Source organism: Anguilla rostrata, chromosome 14, assembly GCF_018555375.3.
Source record: "Anguilla rostrata isolate EN2019 chromosome 14, ASM1855537v3, whole genome shotgun sequence".
NCBI lineage: Eukaryota > Metazoa > Chordata > Actinopteri > Anguilliformes > Anguillidae > Anguilla > Anguilla rostrata.
The window spans coordinates 24,828,093-24,848,451 of record NC_057946.1 but is presented as its reverse complement, the minus strand read 5'-3'; the positions used below and the strand labels follow the sequence as shown (position 1 = coordinate 24,848,451).

The following is a 20,359-nucleotide window of genomic DNA, read 5'->3' as shown; positions in this document are numbered from 1 at the left end:
TCGTGAAAAGAAGCAGGTGGCTACACCACGTTTTTCTGTGGAGAACCATGCATGCCTATACCCTCCCGAATCTGCAGTGGGGTTCACAGAATGAAAACGACTGGTTAGAGACACTTGGCTAGTCCAAGTCGAGGTGGGAATTGAAGGTACTCAGCCTCACGTTGGGCACCACATTCATAAAAAAATAAAAAGAAATTATAGAAATATATATATATATATAATTGCACGTGTTTTCTCTAAGTAATATTGCAAACTCATCGCATTTCTGTTGATACCCAGATTATCTCCCACAGCTGGATTTGATAAGCCATTATCATTATGTTTAGTAAGCATTTTGGAAAAATTACCATACCACCAATTTATGATAATTTATTATTTATGTATTACAGTCTAATTTATTACAAATTCATTGGGTCAATTGCGGCGTGCTTAGCTGGAGTGTAGACCACAGGTTTAAACCTTGAGACTACAGAACTGCATTACAGTTGGAGCAGCTAATCCTTATTCCACATCTTTGGATAGCTGTTCCTGTTTTAACGGAGTTCTGTGGTCTAGAGTTTTAGACCTGATGTTTAAACTCCAGCTGAGCAAACTGAAATTGACCCATTGTGTCTTAGGCAGAACTCTGATTATGTTGGTAATATTAACACATTTGTTCCTATCTTGAAATTCACTTCCCATGCAAATGCACATATTGCTGATTTTCTTTCATTTATTTATTTTTTGGTAAATGTAGATATTGTACATTTATAGGGAGTTGCATAAGAGAATAAATGACACCATTTAAAATTTGGCACATAGGGGTGAACAGGGGAGGAAACTGTGCAGAACTGTGTGGTCATGTTTGTCTGGTGCCCCAAAACGGTAGATGTGATCTGCACAGAAAATAAAATAAAATAGAACTGTGAGGTTTTAGTACGTGCACGTGTTCACAGGGAGATCTTCAAACGGCTTTACTCCAGATGTACTGCCCCGAATGGATCAAGCCAGGTCTACGGCTCTGGAACAGGCTCCTTTCTGATCCGCACTCCACCACAGAAGGGGGCGCAATGCACCAGTGACTTGATGTCCTTCCGCCAAGAAACTACACGAAGAAGCAAATCCAAACAATCATGGACGCCGGCAGTGGTGGGAATGGTAATGTTGATATTTTAAAATCTTATTGTTTAAGTTTGCGCGAGTTACTGTGTTTGTATATGTATGGCTAAGTAACTGAAAATTAACTTAGTCCGGCAAGCTACGATTGTGGTACCTGCTAACTGTGTAACTTCAGAGCAACGTTATTCAAAGCTCGAACAACGTCTAATTCACTGTGGCACTTACATGCTCGCTAACAACACATGCTAAAATGTCTTGAAACATATTTCTTATAAATCACTGTTAGTTATCTGGCTATCTGTTAGTTACCTGGTTACCTAGGCCTAATGGTCCAGCAGCAGTATTAGCGTGTTTAAAAAAAGACACTTTGATAGCTACCATAGCTAACTTGACTAATTTCAGACCATAGTAATTCACTTTAATTTGTATTACAGAGACACTGTCACGAAGACTCTTTACAGTCGAAATACATAAGAAACCCTTGTCTGAACCCCCAAAAAGCGAGAAATTGGAGTAAAAAAAAAAAGGGTTCACAATGGCCTGAACAACTTTTTTCAGCATCCTGCAGGGACGACAATTTCCTCAAATTAGAAATGCGACATTATTAATGTGGGCCTGAAAGGAGCGATCTGAATCAATAATTACAATAATTATAAAGTTTTAACTGCATTGGCTGAGATGGCGAAGACATCTAGATTTGAAGAAAATAATTTATCTCTAAGAGATCTATGGCCTAATACCTATATCTCGGTATTTTTTAAATTCTATAATAGAACATCACTGGGTTTAACTGATATATAAAGTGGTGTGTCATCTGCGTAGTAGTAGCAGTTAACATCATGTCTGTATATTATGTCCCCAAGGGGGAAAATGTGAAAGAAAATGACAAAGGACCCAAAACAGAACTTCGTGGTACTCCAAAGTTTACCCTCGAGTACTCGGATGATGTACTCAAAGTCATTGTTTATCTTCAGAAACTGAAATCTGTCCAAGAGACAGTTAATCCAACTGACTTTACCAAACTACGGAGGAGAATATGGCGGTCTGTTGTGTTAAAGGCAGCCCTTAAGACCTGTAGGATGAGTAAGGAAATGCAGCCACATTCCTAGAAAAGCAATCATGCATTACTAAGACAAGGTTGTCTCGGTGCTACGGTGCTATCTAAACCCAGACTGATACCGCTCATGCATGTTGTTAGCCTGTAAAATACAAGAAAGCTGTTGAGCTCACATTTCTCAAGGATCTCGAGGTGAAATTATAAATATATTTATGTAATAATAATATTATATGTAGTCAACTATATTGTATTTCATTACAGAATTAGTGTTATGATTCTGATGTGTACGAGTAAGGTCTCCCCCTCTGTATCTGGGTTCCTACTAAGATTAATGAGCTATGTTGCCCCATATGATTCATTTTTGTGACGCTTGGTAAGCTTTCCACAATCCATAATACGTATTGAAAGGTATAATCTGCTTTTGCTTTCAGACGTGAAAGACTCCAGCAGTGATGGAGACATTGCCTCTGTGATGGGGTTCTCTGGCTTTGGTAAGTTGTGTCTCACGCATCACAAGTAGCTGGAGTTGGATTATTTCTGTACAAGGGATTTCAGTGCTGTTAATTATTTTGCATGGACAAAGAAAGAAAGAAAACCACAGACACACAAAAGGAACATCCACTCACATATAATAATAGAAGGGGTGTGATATTCATTAAAATTTTCTCAGGAAAATATTTTTAACTTTGTCTGTTTTCACTTTACTGTTCAGCTTTTTCTTCCTGTAATAATTCAGCCCACATTTTTAATGTCTAATAATTCAGCCCACATGGAAATGACTAATGGCATATAATATCACACAATTATATGACGCGTTTCCATTGTTCAAAGTTTAGGCTGGAGTTTGAGACCCACTTCTGGAACACACTTTTTTATTTTAAGTGCAAGGAAGACAGTCCATCCCATTGGGTACTTCCATATTGTGTCGTGGTTTTAGTCCTGAATGAAGCATGTAGAGGGACTTGAGTTATTTTCATCTTTGAGGGTGGTCTGGATAATGCTGAGGCAATTAAAGGCTGATCGTATTTACCTTCTCACACTATATGAGGTACGACTCAGCGATTCACCCACAGTGTCCCTATAAGGCTTAAAATTGGTTGGGACGTCACAGGTTGTGCCAGTACTGTAATTCCAAATGACGGTTTCCTTTCACCCTATCAGGGAAGAAGGCTCGCACCTTTGACCTGGAGGCCATATTTGAGCAGACCCGGAGAACAGCAATCGAAAGGAGCCAGAGAGCATTCGGTGAGCGCTGATCATTCAGCTTACTTTCTACATTTTCAGGAAGTGAAATATATTCAAGTCAATATATTCAAGCCACCCAAGGGGGCTTGTGGTTAATGTAGTTTGTCATGTGGAATAGCGGACTAGGCCAGTTTTTGGCTAGGATTGTGGCTAGGAATGTGTCTAGCCTGGGAGATTCAGTTGGTTATAACTTTGTGGAAGGAAGACGTGGTTCAGTTTTCCAGGTAACCCAATCGCTTGCCTTTAACTCCTGGTTAATCAGCCAGGTGTGTCCTACCTGTGTAAACTCTCTGGTGGTTTATTTATGATTTGTTCCTCTGGTTTAAAGTTAGCGAACATCTCTCAGGGGTTTGCACATTAATCTGGGAGAAATCACAACTGCGTATATGAGTATATGCACAAGCCTGTGTGCGCTTGCGTGTGTATGTACAAGGCTGTGTGTAAGCGTGTGTATGGGAGGAAAATCTCATTTGTTTGATGCTTTGCACATCTACAGTATGTGCATATACATGTGTATGGGGGAGCAGCTAACACAAAACGCTCTCACAATGTTGCTGCAATGCAGTGTAATGTTATTATGTTGACAAAACATTCCAGTAACATTGCGGGAACATTTTGTGTTTCCTAGGAGTCTGATGTGTGTCAGTTCATGTAGTTGGTCAGTCTGGATTTTTTTTTTCTGACATTTAAGTGAGCAGGCATGCCAATCTGCTTTTTATAAACAAAATCATTATATATATATATATATATATATATACATATACATATATATATATAATTCTAAATTAAATAGAACTGTAAAGTTCAAATAAAGAGCCTATAGAAGTTCAACACTCTCCTGAACTTTTTCTATATTTTTTTGTTCATGCCAGATTTTTCCCCACTTTACCCCTTAACTCCACATTCTGTCCCATTCTGGGCCTTATGAAAGTTGTGCCAAAACTGGTGCTGTGGTGGGAGGGAACCTTTAGATCATATTTATCAGACATTTTCTTTTGTAAGTACTGATTTTAATGTGATTAATGTCTTGACATCTGTGCACGATAGCAGACTAATCATTTTGGTGCTCACTGTCATTTATCAGATAAAAGGATGGATTTTCTGAGCTAAAAGTTGCATGTAATGGGACAATAATGGCTCAGATTAATGAACAGAGGTTTCTAGTTTTTCCATCTTGATTATGACAACATGTCTGTTTTCTCTGTGGTTATTTGTGCTTATAAGTGTAAATGCATGCTTGTGAAATCAAGACATCGGTATCCTACCATTTATTTCAGTGTGTTCTTACCTTCTGGGCTTACAATGAGTATGGTGGGATTAGCTGGAATGAGTGTGTTTCATGCTAAGATGTTTAACAATGGAGGCTCAATAAGAACTGCAATGGCGCATGAACTTACTGATTGAATATGAATAATTTAGGCTCTGAATTTCTCTGGGTGAGAGCGTCTCTCCTGTCGTATTTTTATCTGAAGCTTTTGAGTGCGTACCTCAGCAGCATTTGCCAATGCGTGAATCACAAGAATATGATGTTGATACTTTTTATTGATTACATTATCACGATTAGTGGATTCATTTGCAAGTATAAGATTTCCTGCATTATTCAAACTAAATGGCTGCCAAGCCACAGCTTTCAGATGGTTGAGGCCGTGCTCCGTAGTCACATGGTCTGAGAGAGCGCAAGCAGCGAAGGGGAGAACTGTTTCAACACTAGAGGGCGTACTTGTGCAAAAATATAATTAGTGTCCATACCCAATGATCTCCATTTGAATGCTGAGTTCAGTATAGGCTCCGTTGGATTGCCAGGCCAACGTATCAGTCAGCCTGTAGAGTTTATGCCTGTGTGTGTTTGTATTCTCCACTACTTTATCACTCTGGGTTAGTCTGTCAAATGATTGTAATGTAATTTCATTGTAATGTATGTACACTTGATGTGGTCTGTACTTTGTGTGTGTGTTGCATAGGTAACACAGTTGTGTGTGTGTCCTGTATAGTTAACGCTGTTGCGTGTGTGTGTGTGCGCTTTATAGTTGACAGTTGTATGTGTGTGTGTGTTAGTTAACACAGGTGTGTGTGTTGTACAGTTAACACAGATGTGTGTGTTTTCTGTATAGTTAACACAGATGTGTGTGTTTGTGTCTTGGGCAGTTAACACAGGTGTATATGCTGTATAGTTAACACAGGTGTGTGTGCTGTATAGTTAACAGAGGTGTGTGTGTGCTGTTTAGGTAACACAAGTGTGTATACTGTATAATTAACACAGGTGTGTGTGCTGTATAGTTAAACACTGTTATGTGTTCCCAGAGGAAAGACAGCAGGAGGAGGCCCAGCAGGAGGAGGCAGGCAGTTCACAGAAGAGCAAAGTCAGACCTGCAACAAAACCCTCAAGGTAAGTTATTAAAATGTGCCTCAACATGAAGGGAAGGAAGACACAGGCTGCTTGTACTGGCCTTGAAACCTGGAAGTGAAACGGCAAAAGATTGATTTCAAGATCTTGAAAAGCAAGAAACTAAACACCTTTTCATGAATGCTTTGTAGGTGACAGGTGGGTTGTCACTTTGCATGTAGAAGTAGGCCCTTCTCACCTTGATGCAAGTTATCCTGTGGACTGCAGGCTGCTTCAGAGAGCATATGTTTTAGTCTGCACTGTCCTGAATTGATAGCAGAAATTCTAATCAGCATTCCAAATAAGAGATTTTTAAAAAATGGAATTCTATACAGTTGTATGCGATTAGTTGATGGCTTTGTTTGTTCTGGGCCATTTAGCATTTAAAGAACTTGAATGTTAAAACTTTAAAATGGCTGTGAATCAGCCCTGAAGGTTTGCTGGTAAGGTTAGACACGGTGTGCTCACAAAATGGCAGCTCTGCGGTTGGAGAGTAGCAGTGGGCTTTCTGTCTCCCCGCAGGCCCCAGGAGAGCGGGGACAGCAGCGGGGACAGCAGCGACGACGGCTCGGACTCAGACTCCAGCTCTGACCTCATCGGCCCCCCCGCCCCCTCCCAGCTCGCCGCCCGCGGGTCCTCCAGTCACGAGGACCCCGACGAGCTTGTGGGACCCCCTCTTCCTCCGGGGTACAGAGCCAGTATGGCCGCGGATGATGATGATGACGATGAGGAAGATATGCAGGAGGAAGACGACGTATGTGCAGTTTCGTATCTTCTGGTTAAATATTCCAAACTGGTTAATTAGTAACCAGTCTTTGTACAATTATGAATTGAAGCTTGAAATGCACGTCTATGGCGTGTGTTGATATACCAGATTTGGTTGTTCTTGGTCACATGGTGCAGATACAGTCTTTGATTTGTCAAATGTTTAATAAAATGTCCTAGTTCCACCCTTGTACTGTCAGCCAAGTTTACATCATGGCAGGTGCACCGTGTTCTGCTGGTCTTTATGTTGCCAGTCACGATTCTTGGTGCCCGTATTGGTGGCCATATTGTACTTGGCATCAGGTCGTTGCGGCTTATGGCTGTACGTCGTTTGCATTTATCACCGTGCATTCTGGGTAATTGAACTGAAGTTTACGAACCTTCAATGCCCTCTTTTTCTTTTCTCACAGAACCCAGTCAAAAAAATTCCAGACACACATGAAATCACACTTCAGCACGGCAGCAGAACGGTAAGACCGCCAGGGCGTATACAGTTCAGTTAAGACACAACCAACCAGAATTCTGTGATCTCTGTAAGGTCGGCTTGAGTTTTTGTCTTCAAAAAAAACTGTTTTACATGTTCAGCGATCACCAAAATGAACGCTGTGAACTGAATTTGTGAATAAATTGTGTAATCCTTTCATTTCAATCAGTTAAGTGAAAATATTGATGCAATTCTGGCCTCATTATACATAATATATGCATGTTTTAAGACCTTTACTTTCTACAGTACATTGAACAATGGCCATTTTGTTAATAGCCCTATTTTATAGTGAAACATGGACAATTGGACTTATTAAAGAAACTGATTTACTGAACAGTCCCTGCCCCTTTCCCAATGCACGCTGGGATAGGCTCCAGCACACCCCGCGACCCTGCCCAGGATAAGCGGTTATTGATAATGGATGGATGGATTTAATGACCAGATCCCTTATTAGGGCATGAAAAGAGCTCTGTTAAAACGCATAGAATGGAAATGAATTGAGTCTTACCCACGCTGCCCTGCAAGAGAACGCTTACCTGTGACCCCCGACGCTCAGGTGTCCGCTCTGGGCTTGGACCCCTCTGGTGCCCGGCTGGTTACCGGGGGATACGACTACGACGTGAGGTTCTGGGACTTCGCTGGGATGGATTCCGCCCTGCAGGCTTTTCGATCCCTTCAGCCTTGTGAATGGTGAGAGCACTAACAGATTTTAAAATATTTTTTAATTTAATTTTTTACACTTTATATATAAGCGAGGCTCCATGCATCACGCTGTTTTTGTTAGTTTGCTCATTTCTTTGCAAGTGTCATTTTAGCTTATTTAAGCACAGTTATGTACTTAATGGATGCATGTTGTAAATTAAATTATGCAATTATGTAACCTGCCTGCTTATATCGAAAGAGTGCCAGCCTTCTTTGCTCATCTATATATCTCTCTCTGCCCTCCCTGCAGCCACCAGATCAAGTCCCTGCAGTACAGCGTCACTGGCGATGTCATCCTGGTAGTAGCGGGAAATGCTCAGGCTAAGGTGTTGGACCGGGATGGCTTCCAGGTCCTGGAGTGTGTGAAGGGGGATCAGTACATCGTGGACATGGTCAACACTAAGGTGCAGTCATGGCTGAGGGGGTTCCTTTAAATATGTACTGTGTTACTTTTTTTTAACCTATTTCCATTGAAAGTGATAAGTCTGCTAATGAAGTGGCTCATTGCTCTGACCCCTTGAACAGGGTCACACCGCAATGCTGAACAGTGGCTGTTGGCATCCAAAGATTAAGGAGGAGTTCCTAACCTGCTCCAATGATGGGTGAGTAAGGAGCAGAACTTAATGAAGAGGCAGAAGTCATAAGTCTGTGTTAATATTAGAGGCGATGCCCTAATAACCATCTAACGAACCTGCATGAATTTAATCACCCAGTGAGTACCAACACCTCGCATGTCCTCAAAGTGGCAAGGAGTGGTGGATGGGAAAACCAGAATCAGTTACATCATGTCTGGTGCAATAGCACTCTTTACAGTTACATTATCTCTGGTGCAATAGCACCTTTACACTTACATTATCTCTGGTGCAATAGCACCCTTTACAGTTACATTATCTCTGGTGCAGTATTACCCTTTACAGTTACATTATCTCTGGTGCAATAGCACCCTTTACAGTTACATTATCTCTGGTGCAGTAGCACCCTTTACAGTTACATTATCTCTGGTGCAGTAGCACCCTTTACAGTTACATTATCTCTGGTGCAGTAGCACCCTTTACAGTTACATTATCTCTGCTGCAATAGCACCCTTAGCGCCTTGAACCAGCAGCCTCACACACTGACATGCTCACCTGAGGCTGATAGCAGTCAGCACAGGGGTTGCTGCTCGTCTTCATTAGGCCTGTTATAAATGCACAACCATCCGTGCCTGTAGATAACAGACCTTTTCTGAAACCCAGCCTCTGCCTGTCCTTGCTCTTTCTCTTAGCCTTCAGGACTCTATGCCTTCAGATTGTTTTTTTTTCCCTTTGTTCGCTGTTTTTTGTTTTTGTTTTTCTGTTGTCGTTTTGGGTGCTTTGTAGTTTAGGGAATCCACTCCACCCAAAAGCTCCACCAGACCCCATGTCACAGCAAAGGCAGTTCTATTCGTTTACATTATTTAACTCTTCCCTACGTTCAGTACGGTGCGTACCTGGGACCTGAACTCGGAGAAGAAGCACAAGTCCGTTTTCAAGCCCCGCTCCCTGCAGGGCAAGCGGGTCACCCCCACCTGCTGCGCCTACAGCCGGGACGGGAAGCTGATCGCAGCCGGCTGCCAGGACGGGACCATTCAGATCTGGGACCGGAACCTCAGCGTGAGTCTTCACCTGCACTTTAAACTTCATTATTTTCCTCACCAATGCTCTTCTGGCTGAATGGAAGCACATCCCTGCAGCAATGCTCCAAAATCTAGTATAAAGCCTTCCCAGAAGAGTGGAGGTTGTTATATCAGCGAAGGGTGAACCAACTCCATATTAATACCCATAATGTCCACATACTTATGGCCATGTAGTGTGTATGTTATGTATGCTGTATAAACTATACTGCGCATTATCTTTATGTCTGTAGTGTTATCTTTACTAAAACATTATTGCTCTCCGATTGTTTATTTAAGGCAAAATTAAAATATAGCCAGTAATTACCGCTGAGTTCATAGTGGAACTTTGATTGTGGCCAGCGCCATCAAACAATTCTGTCACCCCTTCAGAAAATGGCAGAGATCCCAGTACAGGATGGAATTGAAGTATTTTTATCTTTAGACATTGCCGGTGTGACAGGGGGCATTGGCGGGCCATTGCGATCTGCGATGTACCCCACCCCCGGTCCACCATGATTAAGCTACGGTCTCACTTTCGTTATTAAAGTGTGCAGAGTTGTTCAGTGTCTCATTGAAGTAAATAACATTAACAAAGTGAATAGGGTCCCACGAAAACTTAAACGCTCGCCTGTCTGAAATACCCTGGAGCCGACTCTGTCTTTAAACTTCAGAAGATAAATCAAAAAGTCATTAGACTGCTGCTCATGATACAAAACGGTCATAGCGTATGGCTGGCTGCATATTTCAGGATGTATTTACACTCCATGAATTTGTGTTTTTACCAGATTTACATAGCTAGTGAATGCTTATCCGCCAGTTTGTTTATCAATATTAATAAAGTATAGGTATGTACGTAGCTAATAGAAGCCATTGAAAACTCATTTGAAAACGGATTTGAAAAGTTTACCTCAAGGATTTTTTTTCATGACCGCTGCCCTGTTGACGTTGACGTAGCCTAGCTGTTACGGCAGGAACGTGGTTGACGTCAATGTTTCAAAGCGCGACTGAACTGAGCGGAGACTAGCCGCTACCAATAGCGTGAGACTGCCGTGATGGAAATACCGTTAAAACGTCTCCAAACGGGGGCACTTTTAAGTGCAGCTATTTCGCCGAGAATTATTTTCGTGAGCCGGGATTAGTTATGTAATGTAGTAATATACTTTAGTGTACAAACCATATGTAATATACTAATATGTTGTTATACACAAACCATAATTACATTTTCCATTCCATTGCGCAGGCTCAATGTTCATTCCAATATTAACATTGTATATACACCAACTCTCGACATATAGAAGTGCATTCCATTTGTTTAACATATCTTGGCCAGGAAGGGCAACAGGGACATTGAGTTGTTCACTGCCCAGGAAGGGGGAGAAAATGGTGTTTACAATTGTATTAAATCATTATATTGTTGTAAATATATATATTCAAAGATTCTTGTTTAATGTCTTGCTTTTGTTCAGGGACATTTTCATTTTCAGAATTTTTATGAACCTATAAATAAAGATATTATATATGCAATTCCAGAAACAAAGGAAGATAGTTGATAAGGCCAGACTGGATCAGCTATGTATAAATCATGACATGAAAGGATCAAAAGTGTTTAAATACAAAGACAGATCTTTACAGAGCTGATTCTGATTTTGTCCAATAGTGAATTTCAGCTTTTGGGAACTCTTAAGTCTGTGTGTTTGAGCGCAAATAAAGCCAACCCAATTATAGGGAAATGAGAGCTAACAGGGTCTCATATAACTTTCAAAATGAAAACTGTACCTACAGAATAACTTCAGCCTCTCTCCCTCTCTCCATTTCAGGTGCACACCAAGTTCCACTGCCGTAAGGCTCACACCCCAGGCTCGGACATCTGCTGCCTGGCTTTCTCTTACGACGGGACGACCTTGGCGTCCCGAGGAGGTGAGACGGGCGCGGTGTCGAGCCCCTGCTGAATTTCGGCGGGGGCGGCAGCACAGCTTGCAGTTTACCCGTCACGTCTTCGGACGAAGTCGAACTGTCAGAGCTGCCCCCGATTCCATCTGCTCGCTGAGCGTTTGTAAATAAGCTGTCGTGTCTCTTCTGTATTTTCTGTGCCAGTTCGAAATGCTGATCTCTTCCGTTCGAGGCACAAGAATTTCCTGAAAAGGCTACCGATAAATTCGATCCATCAATTTGTAGGCAATCTGCAAATTAGTGACTCACCTCTGGCTCGCTCTCAAAATTGTTTAGCAGATACAATAGACCGCATTATATCATCGTGTCACTTTTGAAGCGGATCCATTTAAACACTTAGGTAGAACAAGCTGAAGGAAATGTTCAGTGTGACCTTAATTTGCAACTAATTCATCATGCTGACTGTAAAGTCTTGTTTGCTTGGAGGAGTGTTGATGTGCATCTGGCAGAATGATTCAACTGAATTTTCCCCTCTATTTTGTGTCATGACTCATTCAATCAATGGGTTCATTCAGGATTACTGAAGTGGTACTTGTTGGGTCCCTCTGCTCCCATCCCGTGTGTGTACTGTGGGTTATTTTGCTCTGACTGTGATGTTCCATGCAGGTGACGACACTCTGAAAACCTGGGACATCCGGAACTTCAGCAAGCCTCTCAATGTCGCCTCAGGCCTGACCACCATCTTCCCCATGTGAGTACTCCTCTGGGAATGCCAACCCTGGTGGGAATTACAGCCTCTCTGGGAATGAGAGCTGTATGAAAATGAGTGGGCATCAGCTGAGGAAAATAAATATGTGTGTTGAATTTAATTTCTGATTTCTGTATACATTTCTGTCTAATTGCTTTGGCTGCTGTAGCGTTAACAAAATTGCCGTGGGACTTGCGGACTAACCTTGGCTCTTTTTTTCCCAGGACGGACTGCTGTTTCAGCCCAGATGACAGGCTCCTAGTGACGGGCACTTCAGTGAAGAAAGGCGAGGGCAACGGCAAGCTGGCGTTCTTCGACAGGGCGTCGTTCCAGAAGGTGTATGAGATCGAGGTGACTGATGCGGTGAGTTAAGGTCCTTCCGGAAGTTATATGAGATTAAGGTGTGTAATGTGGTAAGATCTTCCCCACGGCCATCATGCCCATCATTATTGATCGGGCCCCGCTGGACATTTGTACCACAAGGAGCTATAGGTAGACTGCTTCTGGTGCTCAAGCACAGCTATACGGTGTGGGAACCAGTGCTCCTGCGTGCCAGTCGTAATTAGGGTCCCATACTGTATCAGGGACACCGCGTTCACTTCTGCCCCAATATCCGCCCATAGGTCGCATGGCTACATTCCTCATTCACTGCGGCGATATGCAAATTTCACTCGGCTAGCAACACCACGCAGGTGTACTATCCCACTCCCTTGGTCTTCAGGATGAGCTTCACCGATGCATCGGAAGTCCTTTTCTTTTTCAGTCGGCACATCCCATCAGCCCCCGGGGTGGTAAAGGGTTGGCTTGGAGAGTTGATGACGCACATGGGACTTATGACGATTTCATTATCAGCGTTATCCACGCAATGAATTGTCGTCAGTTATCTTGAGTTTGACAGACTTTTGGAATGAAGCTGCTTTGAGTCACTGTTTTGAGGGGCATTTTTAATAAGATATCTGACCTTGACCACCATATCTGTCTTAGTATAGCTGCTAATGTTAGCTAATCTTTACACTCCTTACTTTCAGTTCAATCATACCTTATTTTAGGACTTTTTATTGGCCTTAATGTTCGGCAGGTCAGCCCAGAGGATGTTTCAGCACTTGAAGATGGGATTTCTGAAGCCATAAAAACTATCATCACTTCTATGCAGAGTGGGAAGGCCCCGGGGTCAGATAGTTTCCCTTATAAGTTTTCTGATAAACTTATTCCTCTTTGGCTTGCAGTCCCTCTTGAGACTAAGTACCTTCCTCCAACGTTATATCAAGTCTATTTCCCTTTTTGCTGTTCATCGTTTAGACGCATAACTTAAAAACCATAAAACCCATCAAGACTTGCCAAAGTGACCCATAACTCTTTAAAATCCAGATTTTAAAATACTTGCCAAAGTCTTAGGCCTTTGCTTGGAGAACGTTCTCCCATCCATCATTTCTAATGATCAGATTGGCTTTCGCCTTGGCAGGGAGTCCTTTTTTAATGGGCAAAGGTTGCTGAACATACTGCACACACCATATATTTCATTTGATGCAGAAGAGGCATTTAGTTGACAGAGTTGAATGGTATTAGTCGTTCTTTGCCCTGGAGAAATTTGGATTAATCCCAAACTTCATCTCATGGATCAAGCTTTTAAATGATTTACCTATGGCTTCCATCCTTACCGAAAACCTTTCTTCAGGTCAGTTCCCCTTGCACAGGGGAACTCCTGTCCTGTTTGTGATTGTCATCGAATGGCCTACCTTAACTCTGAGACCGAATGAGAGGATTGAAGGGATCCACAGAGGTCCACAAGGTTTTTCTTCATGCAGATGTCCTCCATTGTATAATGAAACCAGACATCACACCCATTTGATCTCGATATGCTAGACACTTTTGGAGGGTGAACTAAATTTGCATAAAAGCAAATACTTCTGTATTACTTCATCCTACACTATCCAGTCTAACATTCCCATCATGGTTGCTAAGGACTCCTTCAAATATCTTGGTGTGACTGTCACTAGGTCATTCTCTGATCTCAATTTAGCCAATTGAGTACAGTAAAAATATATATATATGTATATTTCCTCACTTTATATGAAAGAAGTTTTTTTAGGTTCATTGAAACTTGTCCTGGTTGCTCCTGATTTTCAGGTATACTGTTGCCTATACGGTCAGGTAATTTAGGAAACTTAACATACTGGATGCTTTGAATAAGGATTTGATATCCTAAATTATATTTGGGAGCAGATCTTGGAGCAAGTACACACCGCATCTGTATGTGTGTGTCGTGGTCTTTTGGGATTAGAAGCTCTCCATAGATTGCATTTTTCCAAAACTGCTCCGGCAAAGACGGACAAAGATCTCATTTGTGATGGATGCAAAATATCACCAGCAACTGTATACCACATTTTTACTAGTTGTACTAAGCTGGATCATTTCTGGGCATTGTTTTTGATACTTTTTCAAGGATCTTTAAAAGACCTCTTACTCTCCACCCACTTATTGCTATTTTGGGGTCACTTCTGATAATACATCTGAAACGATTCTTCAACAAAAGGCCATTGCATTCTCCTCTCTATTGGCTATATTATTGATATTATTTAAATGAAAAAATGCTGCTCCACCCACACACACTCAGCTAATCAAACATATCCTGTATAATTTTAAGTTGGACAAAATAACACACACCGTAAATGTGGCCCTGCATAACTTCCCCAGAACGTGTGATGGCTTTATTGATTTTGTGGAAAAGTTAGAGGAGCTTCCATGTGGCTGACACTCCAGCTGACCAAAGTTCACACACAAGTCCCCAGGGAACCTACCCAACCCATCCCCATCCCTAACTCACCCCATCCAGTGGTGTATCATCTTCTCTTCTATGTGTGTGTCTCCATGTGTCCTTTTTATTTATTTATTTATTTTTTCAAGTTGTAATTTTTTGCGGAAAGTTGCGCTTATCGAATGCCACGTGAACAGAATGGTGATAGAGGCAAGCACTTTGTGCTTCGTGGCTCAATACCGGCATTGACTACTGCCACCTCTGATCTGATGCGCCCTGAGAAATTCAATACAAACAATGTGAAAGGAAGGGAAAAAAACATCAAGTAATAAAAAAAGTTAATTTTCCAGTTGAGATTCAAAAAGGAATATGGAATAGCCAGACCATAAACTGACCCAGCCCTGTTTTTGGCACAACAGCCCGTCCTGGCACCCAGCAGCAGGTACAATAAGCAGGACCAGAGATATGCTCTGACCTGAACTCCAGCTCAAACTGCTGTCTTCTCGAGTGTGTATATACTATTTTATATGAATAGTTGCTATTGCGGTTGTTATTCCTTCTCTTTTCCTTACCGTTCTTTCCTTCTCTTTTTCTTTCTGTCTTTCTCATGGCCCTTGTTCCTTTTCTCCTCAGAGTGTGGTACGCTGTCTCTGGCACCCTAAACTGAACCAGATCATGGTGGGGACCGGGAATGGCTTGGCCAAGGTCTACTACGACCCTGTCAAGAGTCAGAGGTGAGTGTCATCAGCTGTTCATGATAAACTAGTGTTTCTCAAAAGGTATTTCTTGAGTGCTGGCTGATGGGGGGTGGCAAATTCTGAGTTTAGGAAAGCACATTTCATGTATTTCTGTTACACTTGAGAGGCAAAATAACCATCACATTTTTGGGCTTAGAAGCCTAGACAGCACAGTCTCCAAAGGTCTAACAAAATTTGCACATTAATTAAAAGTCTGACTCGGTTTTATTTTTGTTCTTTTTTAAAATTTATTTACCACTGAACCTGGGGCTGTAGGTATCCAATTCCCACCCTAATCCGGAATACCCAACTGATCATGACAGTAGGCTTGAGATGATTGGCACTCCCCTCCCTGCATGGTCACTTCACCCTGTCACAATGGATGTCTGCACTGGCTCCCCATTGGTGAAACAAACTGCCCAAAGTTCTCAAGACAACCGCATCATTGGCTGTCTTTTGTTTGTCTCCAGTAAACATTATGATTTATGTACTTCCGTGGCATTTTACCATAAGGGCCTAAAGCTCACTCACTGTAGAGGAATTCAGGAAGAGTAAAGCTTGATAACTGCACTTCCCATTTCACAGAGGAGCTAAGCTGTGTGTGGTGAAGAGCAAGAGGAAGGAAAGACAGGCAGAGACCCTGACTCAGGACTACATCATCACACGTGAGTATTACTCTCGTGTGTAACAGAACATCTTCATGTGAGAGAATTACATCAAGATTTGAAATTCTCCACTCACACATAATTTCTGCCTGCTGTAGATGACATTTTTTGCCCTATTTTTGGCTGGACCGCAACAGTGGGGCCAGCCCTACAAACACGAATGTCTGTGACTGAGTGATGAAGTTACACCATTGGTCGGCCGAGTTATGAAGTTACACCATTGGTCGGCTGGATCACGTGTGTTAGGTCCAGCCATATACTAGGTTTTAACCTGGTCTTGTTACATATAGTTGTATCCTTTAATTTTGCACATAATTTAGCACTCAATCTTCAGTGCAACTCCTTTCCAAAAAAGAAACACATCTCTCCCACAGGCACAGATGTACAATAAACTATCCAATGAAACACCGTTCTGGATATTTCATGGAGCAGTTTGGCTTAAGGACCTTTATTAAGGGTACAACAGCAGTACCTCACCTGGGAATTGATCCTGCACCATCTGAGTTACAAGCCTAGTTCCCTAAACACTATACTATACAGCCATTCTTAACATTAATTTCATTTTGAGTGTGAGTGTGTTCTGTGTGTTGTAGTGTTTCTTGGTGCAGTGGTGTTTCTGGGTGCTGTGGTGTTTCTGGGTGCAGTGTGTTCTGGGTGCTGTAGTGTTTCTGGGTGCAGTGTGTTCTGGGTGGATTGGTGTTGTGGGTGCAGTGGTGCTCTGATGTTTGATGTTTACGGTGTCCCTTCCTTTTTCCCAGCCCATGCGCTGCCCATGTTCAGGGAGGCACGACAGCGCAGCACCAGGAAGCAGCTGGAGAAAGACAGGCTTGATCCGCTGAAATCGCATAAACCCGAGCCCCCAGTCTCTGGACCAGGTATGAAACAGCCCCCACCTACACCGCACACCAATATTTTATGCATCTCTTCACCATGTTGCTTCTAAAGTCTCTCAAGGTTTCCCCTTAACTGAACTCCTCCCACTTACTGAACTCCTCCCCCTTAACTGAACTCCTCCACCTTTGACTGAACTCCTCCCACTTACTGAACTTCTCTCCCTTATCTGAACTCCACCCCCTTCATGGAACTCCTCCCCCTTATCTTAACTCCTCCCCCTTCACTGGACTCTCCCTAACTCTGCTCAGAGTGGAGCCCTCATTCCATTACATTACATTACATTACATTACATTACAGGCATTTGGCAGACGCTCTTATCCAGAGCGACATACAACAAAGGGATAAAATCATTGGGATTAGCCTCACAGTGTCAGATCATATCCAGACTGTGCCAGTGCCGACTGTGGCCAGTATCTTCATAAGGTATGGGAGGGTACAGTCAGTTTGCGTCCATGTTTCAAATTTATTTTAAATAAATTAAAATTTTATTTTTAATCTTAAATAAAAAAAATGAGGAAGTTACAGATTGTTTAACTTTAGTAAGGAAGAAAATCACGCTCAGCCCTACATCCCTTTGGGGCTACTGGGTGGTTATATGTGGAAATCACGCTCAGCCCTACATCCCTTTGGGGCTACTGGGTGGTTATATGTGGAAATCACGCTCAGCCCTACATCCCTTTGGGGCTACTGGGTGGTTATATTTGGAAAGCATGGTGTATTGGCCGAGTCTGGAGCACTGGAAGAGCTGATGTAATAAACACCTGGCACGCTGACACACAACACAACCCAAAACGCTGCTAATTTATTTATCTGAGATGAAGGTCTCTGCTGTTATTTACTGCACTGTCAGGGAAATAAATTATACCAGGCCGTCTGACAGTCCTTTACTCTTTTAGGCTTGTTACACTATCTCTCTCTCACACTTGTCATATTATCTCTGTCTCTTACACTTGTTATATTCTCTCTCATGCTTGTTATATTATCTCTGTCTCTTACGCTTGTTATATTCTCTCTCTCTCTCTCTCTCTCTCATGCTTGTTATATTATCCCTGTAGTGTTGTCCCTCTGTTAGGAAATCTTTCTGTGGAAAATGAATCAGCAGTTTCCTTCCTCATAGTCAGTTCCCCAGCCTCTATTACAAACCCACACTATTGAGTGTATCTGTAGGCAGCGGTGCTCTTCCTACTGCACAGCAGATGGGTTTCGGTTTGGAAGACATTGTAAATAGCCAATCAAGGATATTTTCACTGAATTGTGTGCTTGTGTGAATATTTGTCACACTTTCCCAGATGTCCTCAGTCTCAGATGTTTGCCAGTGTCGTACATGGTGTGTGTGTGTGTGTGAGTGTATGTGTGATTAGGTTTGTGTGTCTGTGTGTGTAGTGTGTATTGTGTGTGTGTGTGTGCATATATGTGTGATTGTGCGTGTGTGCGCGCGTGCATGAGTGCATGCGAGACTTCCTCTAACCTGTCCTGTACGTGCGCACGCAGGTCGAGGCGGTCGAGTGGCGGCTCACGGCGGCACTCTGTCCTCCTTCATCGTGAAGAACATCGCTCTGGACAAGACTGACGACAGCAACCCCCGCGAGGCCATCCTGCGCCACGCCAAGGCCGCCTCCGAGAGCCCGTACTGGGTCGCCCCAGCCTACACCGTGTGAGTCCGCAGCCTCAGTCTCAGCACACGTTCTCACAGGACTGAGGGTTTAACTCACAGGACTCAGGATTTAACTCACAGGACTCAGGATTTATCTCATAGGACTCAGGATTTATCTCATAGGACTCAGGATTTCTCTCACAGGACTCAGGATTTATCTCATAGGACTCAGGATTTATCTCTTAGGACTCAGGGTTTATCTCATAGGACTCAGGATTTCTCTCATAGGACTCAGGATTTATCTCTTAGGACTTAGACTTTATTTAATGTTGTATTCCCTTCTCTGTTACGAGGTTTTAATAGTGTTGGGCCTGACCGTATTAAGAATGGAAAAGCCAACTCAGTGGGGATGTATGGTTTTATATTTCATGTTAGACCAATACGGAGACTTGTTGCTGTTTATGAAAATTTGTGATAGAGTGTCTCATTGCTCATGCGTTAGTCACAGGAACTGGCAGGACCGATGCTGGCTTGCGGTGAACACTCCTCTATGGGCGTTGAGGAACGCAGTTGTTAGGTTTCGCAATAGCTTGTCTAAACTACAACAGCGAGATTCAGAAACTGAATGGGCACACCTGTAACCCAGATAATCACCTGCAAGTACATTAGTGTGCAAATCTCATCGTATTATGAATGATAAGCTAGGCGAGGTTGGAAATTCAAAGCGCTTTACACAAGCTTAAAAGACAATAAAACCGCAGTTAAAAACATAAAATCACAATGAATTCAAAGGCAATTAAAAGACAATTAAAAAGAGAAAATACAATTTTGAAAATGCTTCTCACTGTTTCTGTCTCCTTTAACCTCCCGCTCTGTCGCGCCGCTGGAACAGGACTCAGCCGGAGCCCATGTTCGCCGAGGTGGAGTCGGAGGACGAAGAAGCCGACAAAGAGCCGGAATGGAAGAAGCGCAAGATCTGAGCTGTGCCCCGCCCCCCCAACCGCCACCCCCTCCCCCCCAGGTGGAAGGCACCGTTTGTACAGTAGAGCCGTCCCGCCCGGTTTTAGCCCTCGTCTGTCTTACACTGACGCCCTGCAGAAATGTTTATAGATATAATCTCCAGCTTGGACGTGCCTCTAAGATTCTGTGTTGATGTCTGAAGCAACTGAAGTTGTTGTACATGCACGCTTTTAAAGATTCGGTTTATTTCAATAAAGATGGCAAAAAAAAAACATTTTTTTTCCCCAGTTCATCTTCTGCAGGTCGGTTGATGTCTGTGCGCAATAAAAAGTAAAAATGAACAGCTTACTCCCGTATCGTACGTGTGAACATTTAAAAGAGTTTGCCTTGATCAAAGCTTCGATTTGTGTTTTTGCGTCATCACAGTTAATTTTGAGGTATAGATTTGGTCAAGGTGACCATTTCAGGTGACTGTAATTAATTGTAGCTACTTTCAGTCAGCAGTGCATTTCAGTTGGGCTGGTCTCTGTGCTTCCCGAAGAAGAGACCTGATTGGTTTCATATGTGGTGCTGGATTCCACGATATGATGTAGTTCACATTTTTCTTTTACTGATTTTCTGCTTAATTTAAATGCTTTGGCAACCGTTTTGGGGCAGTATGCATGCCCTCTGCTGTACAGAAGAACCCATGATTGTCTCTGATTTAGGGAAGACCAGAAGCTGTTGGTGTTTTCTGACAGCTGTTCAGA

The 20,359-nt window shown here is 42.6% G+C and overlaps 1 protein-coding gene across 1 annotated transcript; it reads left to right on the top strand.

Annotated features, from left to right (window-relative positions):
• Nucleotides 1-990: 990 nt before the first annotated feature.
• LOC135239099 (WD repeat-containing protein 70) lies at nucleotides 991-19,884 on the top strand. Its single transcript, XM_064307533.1, has 18 exons — nucleotides 991-1,137; nucleotides 2,587-2,646; nucleotides 3,317-3,400; nucleotides 5,702-5,786; nucleotides 6,306-6,537; nucleotides 6,959-7,018; nucleotides 7,589-7,722; nucleotides 7,985-8,138; nucleotides 8,260-8,336; nucleotides 9,191-9,365; nucleotides 11,185-11,284; nucleotides 11,924-12,008; nucleotides 12,230-12,368; nucleotides 15,394-15,494; nucleotides 16,083-16,162; nucleotides 16,921-17,037; nucleotides 18,548-18,710; nucleotides 19,543-19,884. The coding sequence occupies exons 1-18, from the start codon at nucleotides 1,113-1,115 to the stop codon at nucleotides 19,628-19,630; spliced, it is 1,959 nt and encodes a 652-aa protein (XP_064163603.1). The 5' UTR covers nucleotides 991-1,112; the 3' UTR covers nucleotides 19,631-19,884.
• The last annotated feature ends 475 nt before the right edge of the window (nucleotides 19,885-20,359 follow it).

Excerpts from the sequence above, each read along its gene's own strand:
- LOC135239099 (XM_064307533.1), top strand. The coding sequence starts at position 1,113 with ATGGACGCCGGCAGTGGTGGGAATG. Across the intron at positions 7,723-7,984 it reads TCCCTTCAGCCTTGTGAATG|CCACCAGATCAAGTCCCTGC; the intron begins GTGAGAGCACTA and ends CCCTCCCTGCAG. Across the intron at positions 8,139-8,259 it reads TGGACATGGTCAACACTAAG|GGTCACACCGCAATGCTGAA; the intron begins GTGCAGTCATGG and ends CCCCTTGAACAG.